The sequence below is a fragment of the Tenrec ecaudatus genome, chromosome 17, assembly GCF_050624435.1.
Source record: "Tenrec ecaudatus isolate mTenEca1 chromosome 17, mTenEca1.hap1, whole genome shotgun sequence".
Lineage (NCBI taxonomy): Eukaryota > Metazoa > Chordata > Mammalia > Afrosoricida > Tenrecidae > Tenrec > Tenrec ecaudatus.
This window is the reverse complement of record NC_134546.1, coordinates 23651254-23669805: the sequence shown is the minus strand read 5'-3', so window position 1 is coordinate 23669805 and position 18552 is coordinate 23651254. Positions and strand designations below refer to the sequence as shown.

At 42.5% G+C, this 18552-nt stretch overlaps 1 protein-coding gene and 1 non-coding gene across 3 annotated transcripts in view; both read right to left on the bottom strand.

The window, feature by feature from the left end:
* Positions 1–18552, bottom strand: part of SLC30A6 (solute carrier family 30 member 6) — a 51328-nt gene continuing 32776 nt past the window's right edge. For both annotated transcript variants that reach the window (XM_075535305.1, XM_075535306.1), the window contains 4 exons: positions 14271–14373; positions 13254–13301; positions 8929–8997; positions 1–3165 (listed from right to left, as the gene is read on the bottom strand). In XM_075535305.1, coding sequence (XP_075391420.1) covers positions 2665–3165; positions 8929–8997; positions 13254–13301; positions 14271–14373 — 721 coding nt within the window. In that variant the 3' untranslated portion in view covers positions 1–2664. The remainder of the gene's footprint in view (positions 3166–8928; positions 8998–13253; positions 13302–14270; positions 14374–18552) is intronic.
* LOC142431259 (U1 spliceosomal RNA) lies at positions 4681–4843 on the bottom strand. The gene has a single exon (XR_012780792.1). It is a non-coding gene; the product is annotated as a U1 spliceosomal RNA (small nuclear RNA).

Sequence of the window (18552 nt, the reverse complement as noted above, 5' to 3'; positions counted from 1 at the left end):
GGGGGGGGGAAATCCTTCTTGTCACGGTGGGCAAGTCTGCCGGCTCTGACTTCTTTCCCTTCTGCTCATTGAACTACAAAACAGTCTGTGTGGGTGATCGGTGAAGACACCGGAAGCCCACTGTCTCGGTGCCGGTCCAGGTCCTTCATGACTTTGTCCCTGACTACAGGGTCGTTTGGTGTTCCCCAAATGCAGGAAACTTCTTTTCCAGGAGCTTCCCTCGGGCCCTCCTTTGTTAGTAGTATTTGTCCACAGCACACTTGTGAAACGTGAACATCATTTCCTCCATGGCATGTTCCATTTGAGACCGCCTTTGGAGGCCCAGGTGGGAAGATGTGGGGCAGAAGGTCAACGAGCAGGAGGGCAGGGCCAGGAAGGCCTTAGTTCACTGGAAATTCTTGGCACAATCATGGTAGGTAGGTGGACATATCTTCTGCAGGTAGTCATAAAATAGTATAGCTGATATTTTACAGATCAACTAATTCATCCCTTCCTTGACTTTATAAATGGGAAGAGACTGCCCAGTGGCAGAAGCAGGATCAGCATCCACATCTCTGGACTTCTAGTTCACTGTTTTCCCCTTACGTAGGGGACAGTGACTCCTCAAAACCAGGCTCACCAGTCCAAGGAGCTCGCTCTTCCCCATAAACCAGGGGCCTAGTATGCAAACTCTCCTCTTTGGGAGCTTCCTGACTGTGGAGCTGCCCACTCCGAAAGTTGGCTGGCAGAGTCCCTTGTTTCCTTGCTAGAAACTGACCAGCACTTGGAGGACTTCTCTACGTAAGAGAGCAAGAGTCCATGTCGCCGGCAGCAGTTGGCACGATTGCATATCCTCTCGAGTTCGGGCAACTCTCCCCAGTGCAGATGGACAGGAAAGCATCTCCGGTGGGACAGTCGCACAGGTGTTGTCTGCAGTGTGGAGGAAGAAGGTCCACGACCTCACCCAGAGATGTCGTCCCTGACCACTTTCTCAATGCCATGGGGACTGAGGAGTGACGCAGAGGGCAGTCACACGCTGCTAAAAAATGATCACTTTGGATGTGGCAGTTCTTCAAATTTCATTTCACCTTTAATGGAGGTCAATAAATCACCCCGTAGACCAACAATAGGGGCAGTGATTACTGGAGCACGCAAGACAACAGACAGAGGAGAAGCTTCGGGGCTTTACTACATTTTACCAAGTGTCATTTTCCTAGCAGTCAAGTACAGGGGTTCCACTTCTTCAGCAGCAGGTCAAGTAAATGCCTGACGAGGGTGGCTTAGGCAAAGTCAACTGCCCGTCGCCATGCAGCCCTTCGGGACATGGGCAAGTGCTACACAGGCGGCTGTCTTTCTGCTTCCCTCAGTACGGCAGCCGGCCTCTCGGGCTGCTCACTCCGCTGTGGGGAAGGAGGATTTAGAAGTGCTGCACATGCTTGACAGAGGAGTTGATTGAAGAAACGGATGCCAACTTAACAAAAACAAGTCTCTAGAGAGCTGGCCATCAGCTGAGAAAGTCCTAAACCTCTAGGAGTGCCGGGTTCTGGGAAATTGTATCCACTCAGAATCCGTTCCTCAAGTCTATCATCACAGAATTCATGATAAAGTGAATAAGCCTCATGGGTAATTTATGATCACTACTTGGTACATTTTTTATAATACAAATCATAACGGAAAGTCCTTAGAATTTACATTTGGAAAACAGTAATAATAAATAATCAACATGATTCTCATACTTTCTGACAGTTAACAATTCACTATTATTGACAAAGCAAAGTAAAAATAAGTTAGAAACTGCCTCTGCAGACCTAGCGATACTATATACTATAAACAAAGGCCCTTATGTTTGGTAAAATGTATAGAGAACTCACAATTGTTTGTGCAACTCTGAAAAGATACCACATTACCTATTATGTAGAATGCCACATATTCTGACAATATATTTGATCAATTTAGCTAACAGGAATTTTAGTCAAATAATAAGTTGACAAAAATGATGGTCTATCATGTCAATGTTCAGTGAAATGTAAAAAAAGGGGGAAAAGAATTGGCATTCTCTCATTGCGTACCACCAGAGGACTGGGCATTCATTGAACTAAAATAAGCACTGATTATCATGAACAATTTACAAATGATATTAAAACTTTCTACTGAGAAAAACTGAAAAGAAAAGGCCGTAGTAATTGTGTTGAGGTTTGTTAGAATGAGAATGCACGCCGAAGTCACAAAAGGGTGGCGTTTCCCCTGGCAGACATCATCCAGAAGGAGCTCAGGGGAAACTGTAATCAAGTTTGAAAAGCCCTAACACTGTAGACTTTTCCCCCTTGCTAACACGCACTTAGTCAAGAAGTGCATGGGACGTCTGTGTTATTAATATCACGTGGCTAGGTCCACTCTGCCAGGTGGTTCTCTTAAGAAGCCAATGCCCACATGGCAGTAAACTGCAGACGGCAAAATTCAAACGTAGAGAAGGACACTTTCTGGAGCAGGTTTAGAAGGCTCTCACTGCCCAAATGCGTTGGACAGAAGTTCAGACTTGCGGGCTTTGTGGAATGTGAGGAAGACCACTGCTCTCTGGCATGAGGGCTAAAGGACTGAACAGGTCGTGCGCAGAGGGCGAACTGTAAGTCGGAAGTTCAGGAGTCGGAATTCCTCATTAAAATAAATTAAAGGACCGGTGATGCACTAAGGTCGCGGCTGGCCCATCCTGTCGTTCGCTCCGTATCTACTTGGCGCATTGATAAAAGCAGCCCGGCCTCCGAGGGTTGCTCCAATCCCCGGAACGCCAAGTCCTTGAGAAAGCGTGCTGCTGTAAGGCGTGTATCCGTGATTCAGCCCCAAGCCATACGGTCTCGCTTGTGTGTTTACAAGAATAACTGGGTTCATGTTTCTTCCAGGGGTGTTAAATGAAAATTCTGGCGGGGGACTGCTCGGTTTGGCTGGAGTCGATGTGACAGGATGCGAGTCATCAGCACTCTTCAAAGGCGGCATCGGGATGACGTGATGATCTGGAAAGTGGAGCACGTTGGCTGTCACAGGCCCTGACAGTAAGGCCGGCCGAGTCCAGTCATCCTTGAAGATCTGAACAGTCAGCGTAGACACCAGAGTATACAGTCTGTTGGTGACATGAGCAAGAACCATTTGCTCATTTGCATCTCGCCGGATTCTCACATGCACTGATCCAGCCTAAAAGGGACACGAATGTAAGAGACTCGATGAGAAAAGAACCGCTTATTCATGCTATGAGCCTACCAGTCCTTGGCATTTCCTGTAAAACAAAAGGTGACGTTTAATGTCTTGGCAGTTCTTCAAAACTACTTACTAGTGATTATCCTGATCACGAGTTAATAAAATAATTTGTGACTGGAAAAAAAGAGGCTCATTAAGAAAACACATTCTGAGGGAGGAGACTAAAAAAAAAGAAAAGAAAAGACATTTCCTGGTTGTTTACTAGGGGCTAAGCTTTATAAACAAATACAAAAAATAAGTGAAGACGTTATCATTCATAAAGGAGGAATGAAGTTCATTTAGAACTAGGGAATGTGTTGGCTGCTAATTGCAAGGTAACAGCTTGGACCCCCCACTGCTCCGTGGGGGAGGATGAGGCAGTCTCCTCGAGGACGGAGTTAGGAAGCAGCAATTCTGTACTGTCCTGCAGGGTCGCTAGGAATCAGAATTGATTTGATGGCAGTCAGCTGGTGGTTTAGAGGGTTCATGAAGTTTCAACACGTGGAGGCAGGCATTCCAAGCTGAGGGAACAACAATTAAAATGACGGCATGTTTGGGCAAGAATTAGTAATCATACTAATATATGAGAGCACAGTTATGTCAGGAGACAAAAGGAGAAGGACAGGACAGAGAAGGATAAGAAAGGAAGGACACGAGGAAGCTTGAGTAGATTAACAGAGGGCCGTAAAAATCACAATAGTTATTAGAGTAACAGCCACAATGGAAGAAAAAGGGGGCCTCAAACTACAGCCCGCGGCCACATGCGGCCCACCGAGGACATTTATCCGGCCCGCAGGGTGTTTTTGCCCTGTTTGTTTTTTTTACTTCAAAATAAGATATGTGCAGTGTGCATAGGAAATTGTTCAGTTTTTTTAAAACTATAGTCCGGCCCTCCAACGGGTCTAAGGGACAGTGAGCTGGCCCCCTGATTAAAAAGGTTGAGGACCCCTGAGTAAAATAATCAGAATCCAGAGGGGAAAAAGAGTCAGCACGGATGACTGGCTGGGACAACAGTCGGGTTAGAAACGAGGGCGCAGTTTGGGCAAGAATAGCAGGTGCTCAGACGGACAGGTGGGTTCCTGATAGTCCCTGGACAGAAGCAGGAGCACCTGATCGCTAACTGGTTGAAATGCACGAGGGTTTTAGAGTCATCAAGGATGATCTCGAGGTTTCTAGACTGTGTTACTAGAACAGGGAGCCCATTACGATGATCGTGAGATGTATGCTTATTGACTTTGAAAGGTATCTGCTACATAGTATGTATTTAAAAGTAAATAAATAAGTATTTAAAATATTTAAAAGTAAATAAAATAGTAGGTAGAGCAATGCTCTGATTTTGGGTAAAATGCAGATATTGAGAAAAATTGTCAAAAATTATAGCATTTACCTCTAGAATTATCAAGGACTTTCTAATAGCTTATTTTTAACTTAGCCATAATTCTAATTTTCTAATCATCAGGTATTTTTGTTCCCCAGGGGAGAGTGCGAATGCAGTCCCCACTATCACAAATTATGCAGTCGAGTTTCCCACATTTTGGGAAATCTCAGGGGTCAGCACATCCAGAGTGCAATGGATGAGCCTCACTCCGGGAAAACCACCTTTGCGATCATGGTATCTCCCCTGCCAGGTAAGTATCATCGGTATTATTTGTGTAATAACATTTAAATAATAATATATAGTACATAAAATTAAGCAAAATATCCAGCAGATATTCCATGCTGATTTCTAGGTAAAAACTCAGATTTCCAAAGATCAAAAAAGTATAACAAAGCATAAACTCCAACCTAAAGTAGTCAAAAAAATTAGTTTGGTTACAATGTGCCTGAGTCTAGGCTGACATGCAATACATGGAGCAGTAGTAATAAAGGAGCTTTCATAAATCATGAGAAAGGGAAACGTGAACTCTCGCTTGTCTCTTGTAGGTACAACAAGCCACCTCTAGATATCAAGGCACCTCTGATGTCGCCCATTTCTGTCATCCAACTCATAGGTGTCACTATGCAAAACTATGGACTATACGGTGTCCCTGGCTGTGTAGCTTAGAATCACATTACACTACATAGAAAACATATCTGCTTTTCATATGTTTCTGTACATGAAATCCAAGCTAGGTAAACCTATACAGGCAGTAACTGGATTAATGGTTCCTTGGGGGTATTGCGGGAGCCCTGGTGGTGTAGTGGTTACACATTGGGCTGGGATCCACATGGTCGGCGGTTCAAAACCACCATCAGCTCCATGAGAGAAAGCCTGGGCTTTCTACTCCCATAAACAGTTCCAGTCTCAGAAACCCACAGGGGGTCACTATCAGCCAGCAATGACTAAACAGCAGTGAGTTTTGGGGGTGTGGCAGGGGAGGTTGGGGGAAATAAGGTGATAATAATGAGTACAAGACAGAAGAAAGTGTAGTGATGATTTTACAACTCTTCTTGGCATGACTGAACTACTGAATTGTATGACACATGAATTACATGCTCATAAAACTGTTGGAAATAAATAAATAAAAACAAAAGATCATTTAACTATACAAAAGAAAAGGAAATTTATCTGAGCATGGTTTGAACAAAGCCTCCTGTGGTTATGGTGCATGCATTCGCCATTGGCTTTTGTGACATCTATTTTTGGCAACTAAAAAGCTTTTATTAATGTCCTGGGCCTAACTATTTACATAAGCATGGCTCCTAAATATCCAAGTGCTAATTAAAGTAATTACATCCTTTGTGTTTATAAGACACTCAACTTCAACACTTGCGTATAGGTTTTTTAATATCCTCAGCACAATTAGAGGAATGGTTACAAATGAGTGACTCGCCTGGGGGAATGGATGCTGCACAAATAAGCATTCTGGAGGGAAATTTGCATTAAAAGCCATAAAAAATATGAATACCTTTTGACTCATAAAAATCACTCCTTAAGAGGTAATCCCACCACCAACCTCCCTTCCTCCCCCCCCCCCCACTGTAAATCTACAACTGCTCTAAAAGAGAAAATGTATTAAAGAATTCACCTTAAGGGATAATGACAGATATGTGCACAAATTAATCCACAAAAATGTTTATTGCAGTCCTGTTTAGACAGGAAAATAGAAAACTACCTCAATGTCTAGGAGGGGACTGCTTAAATACTAAATGGCCAGTTGGGAGTCAGAAGGTGGACGCAGGGGTGACAGTTTTTCAACCATTCAAGGACAGCCTAGCCAAACCCAAGGACAACAACTACAAAAACACAGCAAAACAAGAAAAACCCCGTAGGCAACAGGGCACCCCCAAATGCAAACTGACACTGACAAGGTATCAGGATCAATGCAGGAGGAGGTGGCAACAGGGTGTCTGAGGAACCGAAACAGGGATGCAATCGTGGGCAGCGGACTTGAGAAGAGCCGCTGGATGCACGCTCTGGACATTGCCAGAATGAGTGCGTGCGACGGGTTTGCAGTAAAGTCTGCAGGAACCTGAGTCCCGTGAGCAATCCACAGTAACCTGGCAAAGATCATTTCTATAGAAAGCCTCATGCTAAGAAAAACAAATGGGAACAGAATTCAAATTGAGAAGTCCAGTGGAGACAAAGGATACAGAGGTTCAGGTAAGAATTAGAGAGAAACATGCCCACTTGACAGAATCATCAGACACAACTCCACCACTCCTTATTTTCAAAGTGTAGGAAAAATACACGGGCAACAGAAAAGGGCTGAAATCAAGCCCCACACAAAGTTCAAATAAAAAGCAAGCATGGAACAGAGAATAAAAGATCCCTAGAATATGCAGCTATAACACAGGAAAGCTGGAGTGCACCCTGTCAAAACAAGCGAGCAGATGTGAAATAAGAACCACAAAAATTAGAAGTGGGAAACCTCAGAAATTAGATAACAGAATGAAAAAGAGGTGGAAATACAAGAGAAATGATGCCTTCAGAAACGAAGACCACCCGAAGGAATACAATACCAAAGAAAGATATAGCCGGGGAGACCAAAGAGGCAAAGAACAAGTTATGAAGTCAAAATGAAATGAACCGATAACAAGAATTGAGAGGAAATCACAAATATGAGAGAACGGGGAAGTCCCGGCAGGTATGCCATTTCCCCCAAGAAGAAAAGCCAGGCAAGCGAACACGGCTGTTGACAGCGTTCAAATACTGCGTCACGGGCTCGCTGCCAGAGGAGAAGGCTGTGCTGCTTACTACAGTGGAGGGCAGCCCTAGAGAGCAAGGCCCTGATAGAAGGGCAGACACGGCGGCAGCAACAGTGGGCTTGAACATGAGAACGACTGGGAGGACAGCACAGGGGTGCGCAGGGCTACCTTCTCTGGTACACGGGGTCACCATGGGGCAGAACTGACTCCACACCCCTAACAACAACAAGAGCCTGAAGGAAAAACCTTCTGTTTTGCTTAGGTCACTGAGGGCATGTATATTTTAGACGTCATAGAACAGAAATGAAAATCGAAGCCTCTATGAATATATCTGTATTTTAAAAATTCATTTTATTGGGAGCTCGTACAACTCTTATCACAAGACATATACCCATCCACTGTGTCAAGCACATCTGTACATTTGTTGCCATCATCATTCTCAAAATACTTGCTTTTTACTTGAGTCCTTGGTATCAGCTCCTATTTTTCTCCTCCCTCACGAACCTTTCACAGTTTATAAATTATTATTTTGTCATGTCTTACACTGTCTGAAGTCTCCTTTCACCCACTTTTCTGTTGTCCATCCCCCAGGGAGCAGGTTATATGTAGATCCTTGTGATTGGTTCCCCTTTTCCAACCCACTTTCCCCTAGCCCCCTGGTACCAGTAGTCTCATTATTGGTCCTCAGGGGTTTATCTGTCCCTGTGTTTCCAGTTCTTTTCTGTACCAGTGTACATCCTCTGGTCTAGCCAGATTTGTAATGTAGAATTTGAATCATGATAGTGGGGGTGGGTGGGGAGTAGGGTAGAGGGGAGAAGCATTAAAGAACTAGAGGAAAGTTGTATGTTTCATCACTGCTATACTGCACCCTGACTGGCTTGTCGCCTCCCCACAACCCTTCTGTAAGAGGATGTCCAGCTGCCTACAGACACAGATGGGCTTTGTGTCTCCACTCCACACTCCCCATTCCACATTCACTCCATTCCACACTCCCACTCCACATTCACAATGACATGATATTTTTTTTAATGCCTGATATCTGATCCCATCGACACCTCATGATCACATAGGCTGGAGTGCTTCTTCCATGTGAGCATTATTGCTTTTGAGTTAAATGGCCGCTTGTTTACTTTCAAGCCTTTAAGACCCAGATGCTACATCTTTTGACAGCTGGGCACCATCAGCTTTTTTTCACATTTTCTTATGCACCCACTTTGTCTTCAGTGATTGTGTTAGGAAGGTGAGCATTATGGAATGCCAATTTAATAAAACAAAGTATTCTTGCATTGAGGGAGTACTTGAATGGCTCTATAAATATTTGAAATACTTTTTCAGCTTTAAAAACTCAAAAGTATAAGGGAGGGAGGGTGAGGAAGGGAAGAAAAAAAAATGAGGAGCTGGTACCAAGGGCTCAAGTAGAAGGAAAATGTTTTGAAAAGGATGATGGCAACATATGTACAAATGTGCTTGACACAATGGCTGTCTTGATTGTTAGAAGAGCTGAAAGAGCCCCAAGTAAAATGATTTATAAAAAAACCCAAACCTCAAAAGTATATTATAAGTTATAATTAAAGTAATATAAAGAAAACATACCAATGAGCCAAAACCTAGGGTCCAAAAATGCTCATTTCGGACTTCCAAAACTCCATCCAAGGTCGATACCTAAAATTAAAAAAATAAAGAGATAAATAAGAACAGCACAGAAATAGCTGATTGCATCTAACACAACCCATTACTGTCAAGAGAGCTCAGCCTTAGGCTTGCTCTAAACGTAGAAATGCGTAAATGGCCAAATTCTGCAGGTGAAAACTCTTTGTGGCTCTTAGGTGCCATCAAGCTGGTTCCAACTCACAGCTAGCAGGAGTCGGGGACTGCTCAAGATACCAGTCCTGCTTGATCAGTGCTGACTGAAGTCGTGTTTCCCTGTTTCCCTCTGGAATCAGGTCCTGGCTGCTCAGTCTTAACCCCCACCCCACACACACACCTTGCTCACTATGTACACTTCTTTATTAATATGGCATTTACTGAATTACACTCTATACTTGCAATATCAGATTTCTTTCTTTTGAATCTTAATCATTTCTCTGGATTCCCTTATAACAAGCCTCTGCACAACACACGATGTTATTTAGATGTGGACTAATAAGAAATTGCAAGACAGGCACATACACAGTGCGCTCACTGGTTCAGTGGCACAGGGCACATAACTAGAACTTCTCTTGCTGATAGGCAGGTGGCTATATTGTAGAAGTGGCCTTTGTTTTACCAATAACAAATAGTTTAAAAGTGTCAACATGCAGATAATTAGATTATTTTATGCCCTCCTTAGGTAGCAAGTGGAAATTTATAACAATAGAAAGTCTATCATAACCAAATACTTCAAATGAAGGAGCCAAAGAGGTTTGGGGCTCAGGATTATAAACTTGGGGGACACAGTGGCAACTGACATAACAGAGCCCACAAAGACATCCTACTTTAGCGAACAGAAAGCTGGGTCTTAAACCTTGCAAGTGGCCACCAAAGGCATAACTATTAGTCTCCTCCCATCCAGGGCAAAGGAGAGTGGAGAAAATCACACACAAGGAAGAAATTAGTTCAAAGGATTAATGGGCATGTGAACCTCAGCTACCAACAACCAGAGAGCAGAAGAACTCAATGGTGCTCAGCTACCACTGCTGAGCACTCGGAGAGGGATTACAACAGGAGGTCCCGGATAGGGTGAGAGGAAAATGTGAAACCAGGCTCACTGGGTTGATTGAGACTGGTGGAAACCCTGAGACGAAAACACTTGAGCATCCTTTAGGACTAAAAGTGAACTAACTCCCTTGGCTCAGCTTTCCGCCAATGACAGCCAGGCCTGTGTGGTGAACAGTAATACCAGGGAGACACACACTCCTTAGAACAATCAGCAGTGTTGTTGTTAGGGGCCTTCGAGTCAGTTCCAACATACAGCGGCTCCATGCACACAGAGCTGAACACTCAGTGCTGAGCAATCTTCACAAACCGGGCCGACGCGAGAGTGCCCTGTGGCAGCCCTGTCGACCCGTGTGGTGAGGGTGTCTCTCTTCTTCACTGACCTTCAGCCTTATCAAGAATGATGCCGTTTTCCAGGGATTGATCCCTCCCGATGTGTTCAAAACACATGAGACAGAGTCGAGCCGTTCTTGCATCTGAACAGCACTCTGCAGTAAGTCTTCCAAGTCAGAGCTGGTCAATCTTCTGACAGTCACTGGAATATTGGGGTTTTTTACTAATGCGAAGGCATCCATTCTTCTTCGGTCATCCTTATTCAGGTCCAGCTTTCACCTGCATACGAGGCCAGTGAAAAGACCGTGGCTTGGAGCAGGTGCACCTTAGTCCTCAAAATGGTAACTACTTTTTGCGGCACATTTGTCCAATACAATACGTCAAATAGTTCCTGACTGCTATTTCCATGAGCGTTGATCGTGGATCCAGGTAAAATGAATTCTTTGTTTTCTTACTGTTACTGGGGTTCTCACATACGATGAAATTCCCGACAAGCTCGCTGCTCCGTGCATCACGGTATCCTTCGCTGGCCCAGTCGCGAGGGCTTGTGCTTTCTGTATGTTGGATGTGGACTGCACACTGAGAATTGTCATCGTCAATTTTCATCAAGTGTCTGAAGTCCTCTTCGCTCTCAGCAAGGTTGGGTCACCTGCAAATCTACAGGTTGTTACTGAGCCTTCCTCCAATCCTGATGCCACATTTCTCTTCGCGCAGTCCCACTTCTCGAATTGAGCTCAGCCTACAGGCTGAGTAAGTATGGTTATTACTTATAGAATACAACCCTGATGTGCATTTTTATTGATTAAAACGATGTACAATGAAAGGATCTAGAATTTCCATTCTTCCCAAAGGTATTCCGTTTATTATAACCTACAGAGCTAAATGCCTTTCCATAGTCAGTAAAACACAGTAAACATTCTGTGGTACGCTCTGCGTTAGCCAAGATCCACCTGATGGCAGCAGTGGTATCCCTTCATCTACGCCTTCTTAATCTGGCTTGCATTTCTGGCAGCTCCTTTTTTTGTACTGCTGTTAATTGTTGTTTTTAAATTATCTACAATTTTTTATTGTAATATCATTGATATTGTTACATAGTTTATACCTTTTGCTGCGTGTCCTTTCTTGGGAACGGGCACAGGGTGATATTTTTCAGTCACTGGCCAAGGCAATTGTATCCCATGTTTCTGGCACAGGCAAGTAAGCACCTCCAGTGCGTCATCCGTTTGTTGAAACATTTCATCCAACTGGTAGCTCGTTGATTCCTTGAAGCCATGTTTCCCAAATGAGTTCAATGCAGCTTGTATTTCTTCCCGTTGTTTCAAAAAAAAGAAGAAAAAGTTTCTTGAATTTGTTACTCCCTAAGTGGTTAAATGTCCCCAATCCTTTCTGGTGCAGTGACTCTGCGATACTCCCTCTGGACTCATCTTTTGATGCTCCCTGGTGGTGCTGTGAGCGCGCACCCCACGCTGCGATCTGCAAGGCTGAAAGTTCAAAACTACAGCTGGTCCCCAGGAGAAAGACGGGCTTCCTACTCTCGAAAAGTCTCAGAAACTCCCAAGAGTAGTTCTACCCTATCCCATAGGGTTGCTATGAGTCGGCATCCACTTCATGGTAGTGAGCTTAGTTTTAGGTTTGGGTAAGTCATTCAAGAATCAAAAGAAGATTCAAGGAATATATAGTCATTGTATCAAAAAGAATTGGTAACATTCGACCATTTCATGGAGTAACATAAAATTCAAGAACCTTTTTTAGTTGTTGGAAACAGGAAGAAATTCAAACTGCAAACACAGCTTCAGGAACTGATGACGACCAATTATTTGGAAACAAACATAATCCCATAGTTTCACCACAGAATCCTTCAATACTGTAACTCAGGGCTTGAACTTTTTCTTTGGTTCTCTCAGCTAGAAAAATGCTGAGCATGCTTTCCCCTTTTGGGTTTGTAATTGTAGGTTTTTCACATTTCATTACAATACTTTGTCTCCTCGAGCTGCCCTTTGAAATTTTCTGTTCAGCTCCTTTCCACCATCATTTCTTCTGTGCCTTAAAGGGCATGTTTCCGAGTCCCTTTTGACACCTGCTTTGGCCTGTCCTTTCTTTCCTGTCTTCTTAATGACCTTTTATTTCTTCATGCATGATGGTCTTCACTTCATGTCATCCCACCACTTATCTGGGTCTTCAATAATTAATATTACATGTATCAAATTTACTCTTGAGATGTCCCTAAATTTAAATGGAATATACTCAAAGTCATATCTTGGTTCTCCTGGACTTGTTTTAATTTTCTTCAACTTGAACTTGAACCTGGATATGAATGATCAACCCTACAGGATCAAAAGAGCAACATTTGTCCAGAGAGAAAGGTCAGAAGGCATGAAGGGATAGTAAGGAGATGAACAGAAATGTCAACCCAGGGAGGAAGTGGAAAGAGTGCTGTAACTGCAATCAATGTCACAAGCAAAATGACTATGAACTGGTGAATGGCAAACCAATTTGCTCTGTACACTTTCACCCAAATCTCTCTCTCTCTCTCTCTCTCTCACACACACACACACACACACACACACACACACACACACACACAAATTTTGTTAAATGAAAGCACAAAGGTGATAGAAAATGCAACACATAAAAGTGAGTTATTTCATTAAACTCTTTTGAACACAGTTTGAAGATACTCATAAAAAGATTAGCAATCTCTAGGTCACTACTTTCCACATTTATTTCAAGCGAATGTCGTTTCTAAAATGAGAAGTTCCTCACAGCTTTTTATTTTTGTCATTAAATAAGGGGACTTCAAAAGGTTCATGAAAAAATGGAATTTACAGTTCCCTAACACACAGTACTATTGGTCAATTCCTTAATTACAAATTAAAATGTTTTCATCTTACCTCTCTGATAAGTTTATCCAGTTGGCCAATAACATGAGGTGGGGTTGTCTAGAGAGAAATAAAATAAAATCTAAATAACCTAGGTAGAAAACATTTTTACTCAAGAGGTCCTGAACCAAAAATAATTGGGTTTTATCTGACACTAAATTGTACATGTATAAACTGTGATTGAACTGGTGTATGTTTTGCTATATATATAGCCAACAAGAGAGATACAATTTTTATAGATAAAAATTTGTAAACAATAATCAGGTTATTATCACAGTATCTGCTTTGACATCTCTCCTAACATACTTGAGGGAACAGGGGTTTCAATTGGTTCCACTAGCGGCACTAGCAGCAAGAATCAGCTCCTGTTCATTTCTTAACCAGCTGCTCCCAAACTATAGAGGTCTTACAAGAACCAACCCACCAACCAAAAATCTGAACAAAATGGTTAGACAAGTAGAATTTTGTATAGGACAGAAAGCACTATCTGACTATTGTTGCTATTGCTACTGGGATGGTGCTCAAGCCCCTATTTTCAGAAAGAACAGAGACAGAAGGAAAACACAATTATTATACACGGAACTCTGGGCAACCAGCTCTCTACTCAGGTGTTTCTATTGTTTTAATGAGTCATTTCTCATTTTAATTTAACTTAATCTTAATTTGTCATTTTTCATTTTAAGCCTGAAATTTTAATATCTCATTGATCCGATGACAGAATATAACAATCACAATCAGATTACACAACAGTGAAAATATATTCATGGGGGGGGGATAAGTAACATTAAAAAAGTAAATTTTAAAGTACGATTGCTATCACTTGAAACAGGATTCGAGGAAAGCAAGCTTAAGTTCCTGAGTTTGTCTTAAAGTACAAGTACAGAAGGACTGTGATCCCTTTATAAGCCAAATCAATTTCATCTGTTTCTCACAATGTAACTTCCAGCAGCTAGATGTCCCACTATCTAATACAAGAAGAGTGTGAGCAATTCTGGCCGTGGAAGGAGGACACAGCTGGAAGAACTGTACCTGGAGCAGCACTTTCCCGCTGTACACACTCATGGGGTACATGGTGCCAAACGTCATCAGAGCAATGGCTATGGCCGAGGCAGTGTCGACAGCAAAGTAGTTGCTGAAAGGAAAAGCAATTCTCAATTTTAAATGGGCGCCTCCTCTGGGCCCTCACAACGCAAACTCAAAACAAAACCATCACATCGATGCCGAGCCATGGCAACCACACAGAACAGGGAGGACTGCCCCTCTGAGTTTCTGATGGGGAGCTCTGTGTGGGAGCAGGGCTCCTTACAAACACAGCCACTGAACTTTAATTACATAAAGCAATAGGCCTGCTTGTCCACAAGTGGCCATTACTGGTAAAGGGAGTGTCTTAAAAACAGCTTTCCCACCAAAGTTTACCGCAGAATAACAACAATCAAATCATGTCAATTAGTCTAAGGGGGCAATGAAGGAAAACATACGGATAACATTTTCCATACATGCATTTTTAAGTCGATCCCTTATAAACTAGAATATTCCAAACGTATGTTTGTTTCATTCAGGAAGACATGTTAAAAACTTAAGCAACTTCTAATGGAGAAACCAATGAACTTCATCAATGATTCTATCCATTTTCTGTAAAGAAGTAAACAATGTAGTGTCAAATACCCTGTGAATTTTCAGCATAAAGAGTCTCCAGGATATGGCATAGGAACATTGTGGACAAAATGCAGTATCGCAACAATATAGCAAGATGGAGCTAAAGCTCCTGTGACGTTTCCAACCTAAGCAGTCTTCAGGATTTGTCACAGGAACACTGTGGCCTCGGTACAGCATCCCATCAGTTCAGAGGGAGCTGAAGTTGACACGACAAAACAAAATGTATTAAAAGCTAACTGTGTACTCTTTCATCTTATCCCACTTGTATGGACTTGAACATGGGTAAGACATAGGCCTTAGCCTTGAAAAGGTGTGTGTGTGGGGGGTGGGGAAGTGGGGTGGTAGTAATGAGGAGCTGATACCAAGGGCTCAAGTAGAAAGAAAATGTTTTGAAAACTGGCAACAAATGTACAGATGTGCTCGATACGATGGATGGATGGATTATGATGAGTTGCATGAGCCCCCAGTAAAATGATTTAAAAAAGAAAAGGCAGGAGATACGCATGTAAAAGCATTATGAATGAACTGGTATACATTTTGCTATTAATGTTTTAACAATAACAAATAAACTTATATATAATTTTATCATGCATATTTCTTTACTTAATTTACATGTGTATATTTTATTTACATAATTTGATAATTTAAATAACATTTACCTTATTTACAAAATATACATACTGCTATTATGTATGCACACGTGTGTATATATGAACATATACATGACTTTATTTACTTTGTTGTTGAATCTCAAATTGTACACGCTTACTTTCTGCACTGTGACTCTAGTAAACCATGTAACTGGGAAGGGAAAAAAAGTGAGTGGAGACCAACCTACTAAATATAAAACCCTAATGAAGCACTTTGGAGACTAACAGAAGTCTCTTTGTTACCAAAGATGTACAACAAAAGTGAATGGAAACACCAGACGCAGATGGCAGGGTTGATCAGGTTACAGCCCCTAAAGGACAGGCTGGAGTCCCCATCCTGAGAGGAACTTTCACTGGCATTTGGCTTTCACTCACAGTAGCGGGGCCCCAACCCTTGTAGCGGACCTTCGCCCACTTTAATTGATTGGTAGGGAGCATATGAGTGGCTTCTAGAACTGCAGCACCTAAAGCTAGAATTTTCCTCCTCAAGAGATGAGCAACTGGAGCTCTGCCCTGAAAACGCCCTGCTCAGGTAAAGATGGACTCTGACGGTGCCCTGACTGAGCAATGGAGAGCCAGGCTTGATCTTTGTCAGGAACCTTCCCATACGCACTAGAGTCAATTCTAACTCGTAGCAACCTAAGAGTTGCTGTTTCTTGAGTTTCGTGACATTTATTGTACCCCGAGTCAAATCTCAAACTGCACACTCTTACATCCTGCACTATGACCCTAACAAACCGCACACGGTGAAGAAAACAGAAGTGAGTGGAAACACATCTTCTGAGGTGAGGAGAATCTAAAACATCTACCCTATATACTTGTGGATAAGCCGAGTCTTTCAGCATTAAAAAAAATCATTTTATTGGGGACTCGTACAACTCTTATCACAATCTATACATCCATCCATGTGTCAAGCACATGTGTACATCTCTTGCCATCATCATTCTCAAAACATTTACTTTCTACTTGAGCGCTTGGTATCAGGATCCTCATTTTTTCCCCTACCTCCCCGCACACAGCCCGCCCCGAACCCTTGATCATTTATAAATTATTATTTTGTCATGTCTTACACTGACCAGTGTCTCTCTTTGCCCACTTTTCTGTTGTCCATCCCCCAGGGAGGAGGTTATATGTAGATCCTTGTAATCTGTCCCCCCTTTCTCCCTCACCTTCCCTCCACCCTCCCGGTATCGCCACTCTCAGCACTAGTCCTGAAGGGATCATCTGTCCTGGACTCCCTGTGTTTCCAGTTCCTATCTGTACCACTGTACATCCTCGGGTCTAGCCGGATTTGTAAGGTATAATTGGGATCATGATAGTGGGGGCGGGGAGGGAGAAGGAAGCATTAAAGAACTAGAGGAAAGTTGTATGTTTCATTGGTGCTACACAGCACCCTGACAAGCTAGTCTCCTCCCGGCGACCTTAGTGTAAGGGGATGTCCAGTTGCCTACAGATGGGCTTTGGGTCCCCACTGTGCATTCCCCCTCATTTATAATTTTCAGCACATTTTTAATGCTGAACATTTTTGTGGTAAAATCTAGGTGCCTCGGCTGATATTTGGGTCGGCTTATACATGAGTATATACGGTACATTTAAAAATAGGAAATGAAAAATAAAAAGGAAATGGACATTTGATCCAAGCCTTCAAGTATGGGTAAAATAACAGAAGGGAGATATTCCAGACAGTGTAAACAGAATGTATTAAGGGCACGAAAAACCTGATAGAGCAACTAAAAAACCAAACTCCCTGCCATGCATCCATTCTGACTCCTGACAACCCTGTAAGACAGGGTAGAAAGCCTCATCTTTTTTTTTTTTTTTGAAAGCCTCATCTTTCTATCATAGAGCTACTGGTGGTTTTGAACTGCTAACCTCATGATTAGTAGCAGAAAACTACAAATACACATAACTAGCCAGATGGAGCAGAGGCTACGCTGATAAAATTAGTAGGGACTTGAATGCATTGGACTAATTTCTTTTAATTTTTAAAAATGTGAATTGGGGATTTTGAAATAGGAAAATATTATGGCTAGATTTGGAATTTTAAATGATCTCTTAGAAAAATAAAAGATTAATAATATATTAAAGAGTGAGAATTACACTGATAAAACATACAACTTTTTTAAAAAATCACTTTATTGGGGCTCGTACAACTCATCACAATCCATACACACATCCACTGTGTCAGGTACATTTGTATATTCGTTGCCATCAACATTCTCAAAACGCTTGCCCTCCACCTGAGCCCTTGTTATCAGTTCCTCATTTCCCCACCTCCCTCTCCGCTCCCACACCCCGAAACATACAACTTTCTTCTAGTTTTTTAATGTTTCCTCCCCCCACTATCATGACCCCAATTCTACCTTACAAATCCGGCTAAACTGGAGCATGTACACGGGTACAGATAAGAGCTGAAAACATGGGAATCTAGGACAGATTAAACCCCTCAGGGCCAATAATGAGAGTAGCAATAACAGGAGGGGAAGAAGAAGGTGGGGAGAGAAAGGGGGAACCAATCACAATGATCTACATATAACCCTCTCCCAGGGGGACGGACAACAGAAAAGTAGGCAAAGAGAGACACTGGTCAGTATAAGACATGAAAATATATATATAAATTATCAAGGGTTCATGAGGGAAGAAGAGTGGAGAAGGGGAAATGAGCTGAATCCAAGGACTCAAGCAGAAGCAAATGTTTTCAAAATGATGATGGCAACATGTACAAATGTGCTGGACACAATGGCTGTAAGTATGGATTGTGATAAGAGCTGTATGAGATCCGAATAAAATGATCACAAAACAAAAAAGAAAAGTAAGAATTAAAAGACCAATGGACTACTCTAGTAGGCCAACGAAATGATGACAGAGGCTGCAGTAGGGACAACAAAAGGAGTTGGAAAGAGGGGACTCATAAATGGTACAGGAAAATTAAAGACCTGGTGGCCAGTTACCATTGACTTGGGGTGTGCGGTGAAGTGAGATTACTTGGAACGGCTCTTCTAGCC